The sequence below is a fragment of the Pterocles gutturalis genome, unplaced genomic scaffold, assembly GCF_000699245.1.
Source record: "Pterocles gutturalis isolate BGI_N339 unplaced genomic scaffold, ASM69924v1 scaffold6694, whole genome shotgun sequence".
Classification (NCBI taxonomy): domain Eukaryota; kingdom Metazoa; phylum Chordata; class Aves; order Pterocliformes; family Pteroclidae; genus Pterocles; species Pterocles gutturalis.
The window spans coordinates 28,467-38,681 of NW_010130480.1; the positions used below are offsets into that span (position 1 = coordinate 28,467).

The following is a 10,215-nucleotide window of genomic DNA, read 5'->3' on the forward strand; positions in this document are numbered from 1 at the left end:
GGAGATACTACAGTTACCACAAGCTCCTGAATTTTGGATGTAGCATTCTTAAAGCACCTACTGCCCACACAGCAAAGTATGTATCTGACATGAAATACATGCATTTATCCTTATACACACATACTCACAAAGACTACTGCCTCACAATGTCAAGGAGGCTGTATATAACTGGTAAGTACAATTAAATTATTATAATTTACACAAATAACAAGTAGTGGAGAATAGACTTCAGTACAATACCTAACTATGCAGTCACAACAGGAAAGCTCAGATACTTCTCACTGATTTCTGTCTCTGTCATCCAATTATAGATAGAGACACCTAAGCCACCCCATTTCCAGCCTTTTATTCCAGTATAATTCATCATGCCATGTCTTAAAATAAACAAAATATAACACAGCATTCTAAGGTTCCCATTAATTACCAATACCCACCTTGAGATTCCCTACAGATTTACAAACAATACCTTCAGGATTATATCATCAAAAACACTTAAAGGTGCTCCATGAACTGAATAAGCATCAGTGGAACACAGTAGGTGGAACACATCCCAGAAGGTACATAAGCACTGACACATGGCTTTCACGGATTTTGTATATATGTTCTTCTTTTCGCACCATGTCCAATCAGAATTAGAGCAAGTAATTAGCGAGACTGGCTAGAGCCTCTTTAAAGTTTCCCTGTCCAAGAATACCTCAATTATTGATGTTTTGCTGAGTTTTCCATCCAGTGCTTTTGATTTCAAAACAGCAGTACAAAACAGAACCGAAAGACCTTTTTTTTGCACAAGGAGATAAAAACATACTTTAACTTTCCCCTCTTTTTTTTACTTTCCTTTTTAAATAAATCCACTGTGATGCCTAAACCCCAACTTTTAAATATCCTTTCTTTTCATGCATAACATGTTTTTTCACTCCATGGTTTAAAGTCAAGCATGTATCTGTTTGCATGCATCTATGTTTGCATCTGAAGAGACAAACCTCACTAACAAGTGACATAGAACTTTCAAATCCTTGAGTGACTAGTGTCAATAAAGAGTTATAGCACAGGCATCTTATAACGCTTCTCTGCAAAGCAGGCAGATTCTCAGCAGAGTCAGTTAAGCAGACACGAATCTATTTCAGTGCATTCTAGCAGTAAATCCTAAAGCACATTTTTAGCTTCAACAAGTCAAATTTAAAACCTGGTTGTAACTCTCCCTCTTCCTCACTGGACAGCTGAGCACAGCCAAACAGCTCCAGGTGTATCCTAACAGAGTATGTCTACATACACTCCCTCTCCCACAGCTCTGCCTTTCTCAGGTTATACAGTCGACTCTTACCTCAATGGTGTACTGTTCAAAAATCCGGAGCTGAAGGAAAATGTCTAGCTTAATCTTCCTCTCATGGAAGAGCTCTTCCATCTGTACCTGGGCCTCGTCGAGCTGCTGAAGGACGGATTCGATGTGGCTGATGGAGCTATTGTGTGGAGTCTTATTGTTGGAAACGGCTGAGTCCCTGTAGCAAGGCAGAGAGCATGGTTAAACCTGAGCTTTAAGGCAGGCAAAAGAGCAGGAACTACACATTTGTGATTCTGCATGCTGCTGAGAAGCAAACCCAAGCACAAAGGGCTGAGGGAAGGTCTATGCAACGCTCATCTCTTCTCCTCACTGAAATCCTTCAGCTCCTGAGCTCAGCACGAAGTTTGAACAAGGGGATCATCCTTTCTTGTGTCGCCTTACACACTTTGGGGGGGGCAGGGGAAGAATGAAACATCAATCTCAACGGTTCTCTTGATGAATCTGGCTGGCAATCCCCTTCAGTCCTACAGAGGATCAATCCTATGCTCGCACTGCCTCAGAGGCACCAAGTTCAGAGATGCTGTGTAGCCACCTGGACCTTTACAAGTTGATTTTCTGCATTTGCTTTATTACGTACAGACTAACTGAATCAGAATTACCAGCTTTTTAGACTAAGGGGATAGGGTTGCCTTGATTTCCTTGAGATTACATCATACAGCAATAGACGCAGAATACAGCACAAAAAACTCCACTGAAGGAAAACACCTTTCAACCATTAAGACAGACAGACTTGTCCTTCCAATAGGTAAGTGAAATGAGACATGCTTGTGAGAGGTCAGATACTGCTCCATCTGCACCTTCCATAAACAGGCAGCAGAAGGGAGCAAGCCCTTTAACAAGGTTTGCTGTACCTGAATAAGTCTTAGCATGGACATAAGACAATCCCTGACAGTTTATTTTCTACTTGTGCTCTGACATTTATTAACAAGCTCACCTACAGTCTGTTACAACTTCAGTAATATTTTTTCAGTGTGTGTTTTATGGGTAAAGAGCCTTTGCGGACATGAAGAGCCGAAATTTATAGAATCATAGAATGGTTAGGGCTGGAAAGGACCTTAAAGATCATCTAGTTCCCACCCCCCTGCTATGGGCAGGGACACCTCAAATGTGCCACAGAAGGTCCTCAAACTTTAACAAGAACCAGAAAGGAACCTCTGAAGCCATAATTTCATCTTGCCTTTGGTACTTCAGCTAAAACAAGACTTAGATGCAATGGTTTTCTCTGTCCATCCTGCTCAAAAGCGTATGATAGCAGCTGCATTATTCGGCATACTCGAACCAAACCAACTGAAAGCCCTATCAAACACACTGTTGGAAAGACCTGTGCAGTGGCAGTATAACAGGATGAAGCAGGCAATCCATCAGGTTTTACCACCAGTATTTCCTATCAATCTACTGTTCTGCCTTGGAATAAGTAGGGGGGACAACTACCAATCCAACAGCACGTACTGGACTACTGGTGCACCAACAAACACCTGCACGTGCAGGGAACCAGCTGACAATATTGGAAACAAGCAAAATATTGGGTAATGCTGACAGGTCACCACACTGTCCCACGGGGACCAAATGTTGCTGGGAGCCATTCTTCTGGCCAGCTAACCTGGGCTGCTGAATAGAGGTTCCTGCAGAGTCTCCCCACTGTGGAAGAGTGCTAGTGTGTTCTCAACTTTCAGGTTTTTATTTCCCTTTCCTGGGCTGAATTTTCTGCCCACAAACATCTAGCAAAGTACGGGTAGTTTTCTACTGAACTTGACTGAAATGCTTGTGCTTTGGTCTTTTCAAATTATCACCATGTATGGTGAGATCAAAACAGTGTACAGTCAACTTAAACTTTAATTGAACACTGTCAGTGAGCATAATTGACAAATAAAACTATAACCTTGTCCAGATGCCTTAAATTGAAACTAGGCACTGACACACAGAGTCATTTTAGGTAAGTTTAAAACACACCTTTGAGGTTCTAAGACAACAAAACACATTATTCTGTTTTCATTATGTGTCTTTAAGGAACAGAAAAAGCATTTGCCTGGATATCTGAAGCCTAAGAATAAAATTAAAAATACAGAATACTATTAACTGCTAAACAGTTTGCTCTTTGGATGTATTTCACCTCTTTTTTTCCTCAAATAATTTATGTTCTATACACTGAACTTCAGATGCTCCAGCATCTCCAGTACTACCAACTTCCCTTGCCTATAAGGGAATGTTACACCAATATTACTCTCTCCAGGTGAGACAGTTTCTGCCCCACTCTGTCAGTCTTGTGTTTTCACCTTCTTGGTGACCACAAGGTCTCTCTCTGCCTCCACATTCAAGCTGTACTGAGGAAGGATGAATGAAAATAACAAGGTGAGATTTTGAAACTACAGCTTAATCTGAGGCCACATTCAATCAAGTTCTGTTTCCTTCAGTCAGCATCTGTCTTCTATAAAAGGACATGAAATATGTCTACATTCAAATGCAGGATTATTACCACTAATATATTATCTAAATGACTCAATGAATTATTCAAGACTGATCTTGAATAATCTCTCATGGGATCTAAAGACACACTTGATTTTAGAAATTTTTTTCATTAAACATTTCACTCTTCAAATCAAGCCACACTTGCATTTCAGATGCAACACAAAAAAATTAATTGTAACACTCTAGTACTTTTTCACAGTCTTCTCAGATAATGCCTTGACAATCTCTATACTGTCTCATTTGAGAAGAAATTTCTGAGATTGGATGCTTCTGCCACAGGATTTCTTGCTCAGTCTGGTGATGAGAAATTCTGGGACAGAATTCATGAAAATCCTTAGTATTCTCTGAAAGGTTATGAATTAGAGTTATAAAATGCAGGGAAGTTATTGAAAAAAGAAATACAAGAAAAACTTTGGGGAACATAAAACTGGACTTAGTGCTTTGCTGTTGAGTTTGTTCAGAATGAACACTATGCTCCTGAAACCACTTCCAGTTGCAGAAAGCTTAGTGAAACATACTCATCAAAAGTTAATATACTGAACTAGTGTAAAGAAAGTAAGCAAGATCCATAACTCATTCACTGTCTTTATTTTGTCCCTGACATTCCTGTTCTTTCACATCTCACTGGAGCCAGTCACTGTTCCGCCTTTGCAGATGTGTAGAAATACGGTCCCCAGCATCACTCCTAGAAATGCAGTTCAAAATATTTGCTTTGAGTTGACTGCTGAGAACGATGACCGCTTCAGTAAAATACTCATCAGGAAGAGTGGAAAAAGTGTTTCCAATGCTCATCACAACATGTACAGTGTTGCTGGCCAGGTCTGTGTTATTCCTAATAGGTGTGGTCTCCTGATGCAGCCACTGAAGGCCCTGAAGACGCGTGAAGAGCAGTCCCAGGCACTGTATTTACCTAGTTCAGGCAGCTGAGCTTTTCCTAAGCTATCTGCAGGAGACACAGAGCGCTATTACACAACTGATCTTCTCTAAACCAATATCTGTCCTCTCAGAGATAAGCACAAGAAATATAAAATTTTTCAAAGCCCCATTAATTTTACTGGTTCTAACCTGTGCTATGACACGCTTGACAAAAGCAGTGTATTTCATTCTCTTCATTGTTGTAGCATTTGCAATCTTCAGCTTTTCTTCAAGGCAGGTACAAGGTGATGCACACTGTACAATGCAATGCTGTGTTAAGGAAAGATGGCAGCATTTTTAATTTTTCCTCCTTTCCTTTCTCTCTGTTTTCTTTACTTTTGCCAGCAGCCACAGAAGCTGACAGAGTGGGCACACACAGAAGTGGTTTCATGTTTTTCTCACACAGTTCTGCTTCCCTTTTTGAAAGAGTCCAGGATTGCACTGCAGGCTTTAGTCAGATTGCTCAAAACCAACACTTGAATCAGAGATCGTCTTGACAGTTCAGCTCTGCAAATGTTTGTGTGAGTCCAGGGCTTCTGTCCTTCCAACAGCAGTTCTCTCTGTGTTCGGTCTTAACTTTATCAGAAGCAGGAGATCACTTTGCACAAACATGTTCACCCTGTTACACCTTACTCACTGCCCAGAATACAAACCAGACTCCAGAACCATTTATTTGTCAAATACAGCTGCCACAAAACCCCTCTTGGCATTTCACAAATGTTTAGGCATGACACCAGTTCCAAAGAAAGTCTCAAACCTATGGCCGCCTTTACTTTTCAAAGACTGAAAAAAAAAAGTTTACACTAAAAAAAGCTGAAATTCCACACACCATCTTCCACCTCATCTCTTCTCCTGCATGTCCTTGCAGCCACTATACCAGTGGGCCTTCTCCAATAGCTGCTATTCATACTGATGCTCCACTGACTTCTCACTCAGCTCCAAATATTGCCCTGGCCACTCTCCAACCCCACATGCTGCTTTCATACTAACTCAGGTGCAGCAAAAAGCCTTCAGGCCAATCCCACAGCCTCCACCAGGACTCCTTCAATACAGACGGTTTCTGCAACCCCAGAAACCACCCCACACTCCACCAGATGTGCCTACACAAGGTCCCTTTCAGGCTCCTCTCCAGGGGTGTTCACGCTGAAATGATGTTATGCCAACAGGTGAGATGAAAAACAAAAAAAGTCTTTAGTCCAGAATTTCACTGCCATTTTTGTGATGTCAAAATGTTTATTTGCATAAAGGGAAACTGCCATGCACACCTTTGACTGACCTGTTCTAGCTGGCCATACATACATTCTTATCCAAAACCCTGTCCTTCTGGCACCTCATTTACCAAACACAGCATGTTTCCTTCCTACTTATCTCATCAGCAAAGATGAATGGAGGGATGGAGCCTAGTTATGTCCACTCCCAATCCTTCCTTTCCAACTCTGGTCTCAGCAAGCAATACCACAGCTTGGGCCCTTAGCTCACACCTGTGATACAGGCACACCACATACTGCACGACTAAGCATTTACACAGGCTCTCTCTCCTGTGTGGCTGCCTAGGGCTGAATTACAATCAAAACCTAGAGAAGCCCCTATCAAACATCTCTCCTTTTATTTTTTTTTTTTTTCCCTGAGTCAGGGAAGAAGACTCCACGTCCAGGGCAACAGGAAAAAATATAGAGGAAACCTCAGCAAAGCTCAGCAAGTGGCTGTAATAGAAGACTCATGAACTCCAGAGGACTTTTAAGGGCAGGGTTCCAGCATGGTGCTTCATTATCTATTCTGCTCTGGAGCACCCTAGGCTTTCCATGTCATGGCTCACGATTTCCTGCACTTCTCACGTGAGAACTGGAGGCATCAGATTAGGACAGCTCAGGGTGCGGAGGATGACATAACTCTCTGGGACAATCTCTGGTGAAATGCATAAGACCTGGGAAATTTGTATATTACATATGTATACAGAATGTACACACTACATAAATGTAGACAAGGGCAATCTGTTACAATAAAAAGATCCAAAGAATAAGTGATATATTGGTCTTGGTTTCCAGCTCAATACCATCACTAGAAGGCAGGAAAACTCCATTGCTGTCAAAAAAGTTAAAGCCACAGAAAACCACTGTAAATAAGAACAAATGAGAGAGATCTCACATTTACAAGTTTTGTGGAAGTTTACTCTGCAAACATTTCCTCTATTACACTTACAGACTGAGAAAGCAAAAAGACCCTAACTCATTTGAGCCAGCCTCTTCACAGATTTTAAATCAGCTAAAATAAGCTGTTTTAATTTGTAATGCAAGTAGAACTAGCAGTGTAAGACCCTCTGACAGCATGAATAAACCCCACATGGGCAAAGATAAAAAGAAGGGTGCTGTAAGCAAAATTAAAGAGTGAAGATTTTTAGATGTGTATATTTTATTAAGAAGAATACACTACATCAGGAGTAAACACATAAATCATGAGGCCTCAGCTCACAACCATTTAACAATCTATAAATATGAACTAAAAATATTCACCTTAAACACATTTGTTTCAATTCACTTCACTGTGCCTATAAATAATCTCTCTGTCAAACAGGAACCCATGCTGATCCACAGACTACTCTAATCAGTACACACAAATCACTCTGTGCAATTTCAACAAAATACTCAAAGAATTTAAAGAATCATCAATAAGCAAAGAATTAATATATTCTCCCAATTAATCTTAATTCACAGTTCCCTATTTATACACACCTAAGCCACAGCATTAATCAGATTTCTCAACACCTGTCCTGCAGGTGGATGCTTACCTGAGCTGTTGGATTAGATCTTCCCCTTCTTTAATAACATTGAGGGTAGCATCCAAGGTGGCTGTTTGTTGCTGTTGAAACTGTTTGATAAGCTCCTGAACTGCATCCACAGAGTCAGCACAGACATCCTCTAAGAGCTCCTTCTGCAGATCTTCCATCCATGTCCACAGCTGGGAAGGAGGGGAGGGAAATATAAATCAGAGAGGGATTGAGATTTAACCCTTTTGCTCTCTAATTCCAGATCAGTAAGGATTAACTAGGGCTGCATGTTTCACATGAAAACTGACCTGAAGTTTCTAAAAACAAAAAAGATGCATTGGTTATTAATCCTGGTTGATGCAATTCCATTTTAAGCAACAAAGTAAAATAAATATAGTATCAGGCAATTTTTTTCCAAAATTAATTTGCATTTCAGTTTATTATATGAGAATAACTAATTATATTATTCTGATTAACTCTTTACACAAGTGACAAATTACAATGCCCTACAGCTGTGATAACCTAACCCTTTCAGGAGCTGTGTGCTATCAGCTGCTATTAATTTTACATGCAGCTGAAGCCTGTTGCAGAACAGACCTAAAATCTTTGGTATGTATGTATGGTACTGGCTGAAGTCTAGCTGTGCCTGCTCAGCTATGCCTTCCCAGACAGAAGGTTTTGTGGAGGGTTTGGGATTTGGTTTTTTTGTTTGTTTGTTTGGGTTTTTTGTGGGTTTCTGCCACTTATCTCCCTCCTTAAAATGCACCTCAGACTCTGCTTTTTAACTTTGGGAAAATCCAAGCATAGGAGACAGTAATATCACTAATCAATCCCGTGCAGATCCCTTAATTTTAAATAGTCTTGACTACCAATTTCAAAACAACAACAAATCATTTGAGTGAGTGCTTAGCTGAAAATTTCCAGCCAGCTGTTCATCAGAGATCTGGACAGTGGCAGGCAAGCCCCAGCAGCCTCTCCTTGGCTGGTAACGGCTTAAAGCGAACTGGGGTTTCCCCTTTAAGCTTGCTCTGAAAAGTGAGTGAAAAATTGCACCAACCGAGCTGGCAATTTGCCAGCAAATCCTAATGACTCCACCAGAGAGAATATTTTCTGTGCCATGCCTGCCCCATTAACCCACATTCTGCTGGTATATTCTGCAATGTAGCAGAGAAGTAGAGGAGTGGGAAACAACACGTTGCATCCCTGCACTGGGAAATGTCAAAGGACACGGTGCTGGCAGCAGCAGGGCTGCACTTCTGCCCACTGTTCCAGGGAGCTTGTTGTGGTTTTGACCCACTCAGCTATCAGCAAAGTAATTTGTCTCAAAGGGAGCTAGAAGTACACATGAAGCAGACGACAGACGTTGTGTAGGAGTGTCAAAAGAGCTGGTAAAAATGCTTCTGTTCAGAACGAGATGCACTGGATCCCCATCCTACAGGATTTCTTCTGCATGTCCATGTAAAATGAGAGGAGGAGAGGGACGTGTTTTAAGCACCAGCTGGCAAGGCTTCTCACCATTAGGGTCCAAACCTAAGGCCATTCACTGAATGTTACACTATTCCAGCCTACTGACTTCAAGCGTTATCACCCCAATCTAAACCAATGTAATAAAAATCAGAACCTGCCCCATCACTGCTCATGATATCAGGAAAGGGAGAGCCCAGCTCCCTGTGCTCTGTCCCCACCTCCGCTACCAACTCCTTGCTTGACAGACTATAAGGCTTATAAAAATGAGTTTTAAAGCATATGATTAATTTGAAGGTTTTCAGTTAGACTGTCAGAGTCAGCCTTGAGTATTTTGGGTAAACGCCTTTGTTTATTCACAAATAGCGTAATCATAGTGGCCTACCCTACTACTGGCCTAAAATTGGATGTCTTTGCTCAGTTTATTTACATATTTTCACATTCTCAGGAGAAAGGCATGATATAAAAAGGCAAGTATTAATAAAAGAAACAAATATCATTAAGTAGCCAGGCTTGTGAAATAAATAAAAGAACAAAAACATATGTAGAGAACCAAATAGAGAACATTCTCGTATGTGGCCTGAGGTCCAGGTGCTGAACTTTGGAAAGCCACCATAAAGGAAAATGTATTAATGCCTGCATGTGTATGTTACATTTAGAATTCTCCCGGGTTTGATCTGGTCCCTGCACCCACTTGAACAGTAGGGACAGCTGTAACAGGCAAGGACCAGGTTGCTCAGGAATATTATTTTCTCTTCTTATCAGATCTTCAAGTAATAGAGCACTTTGTAAATACAGAAGAGAAAAATGGCCATGCATATAAATCATATTTCTGTTTTGAGTTGGGAAAGCCAGTAGTTTTTTAATTTCTTGCTGTTCTTCATCTGTTTCATTTTTCTACTTAAGATAACAAAAAAAAGCTCAGGAAACTTCCTTCAGGAAAATGAAAGTGAAATAGAGAACTTGCTTCATAGTTAGGAATCTCCTGTTTTCTTGAATTTATCACATTGGAAAGGACAGAGGAGAAGGTTTCTGATCCTCCACTGGGACTTCAGAGGAAAACCCTGTTTGCAAAAGTGTCTCCAGAAGCCAGCTTTCAGAGGCAGCCAAAAGGATTTGGATGTTTAAGATCTGAAGTCACTTCTAAATCAAAGCAGTTTTGACATACTTAAACATAAACTGTACTGTACTCACCTGGAACCAAAATACCAATTAATTTCAGAGAGCACTCAAATCTATTAACTCATAGAATCATAGAATCATAGAA

At 40.7% G+C, this 10,215-nt stretch overlaps 1 protein-coding gene across 1 annotated transcript in view; it reads right to left on the reverse strand.

Annotated features, from left to right (window-relative positions):
- Positions 1-7,675, reverse strand: part of LOC104466706 (kalirin-like) — a gene marked incomplete at both ends in the record, with an annotated part of 33,085 nt that extends 25,410 nt beyond the window's left edge. The window contains 2 exons of the mRNA XM_010080229.1: positions 1,322-1,496; positions 7,506-7,675. Of these exons, the coding sequence (XP_010078531.1) occupies positions 1,322-1,496; positions 7,506-7,675 (345 nt within the window). The remainder of the gene's footprint in view (positions 1-1,321; positions 1,497-7,505) is intronic.
- Between the last annotated feature and the right edge of the window lie 2,540 nt (positions 7,676-10,215).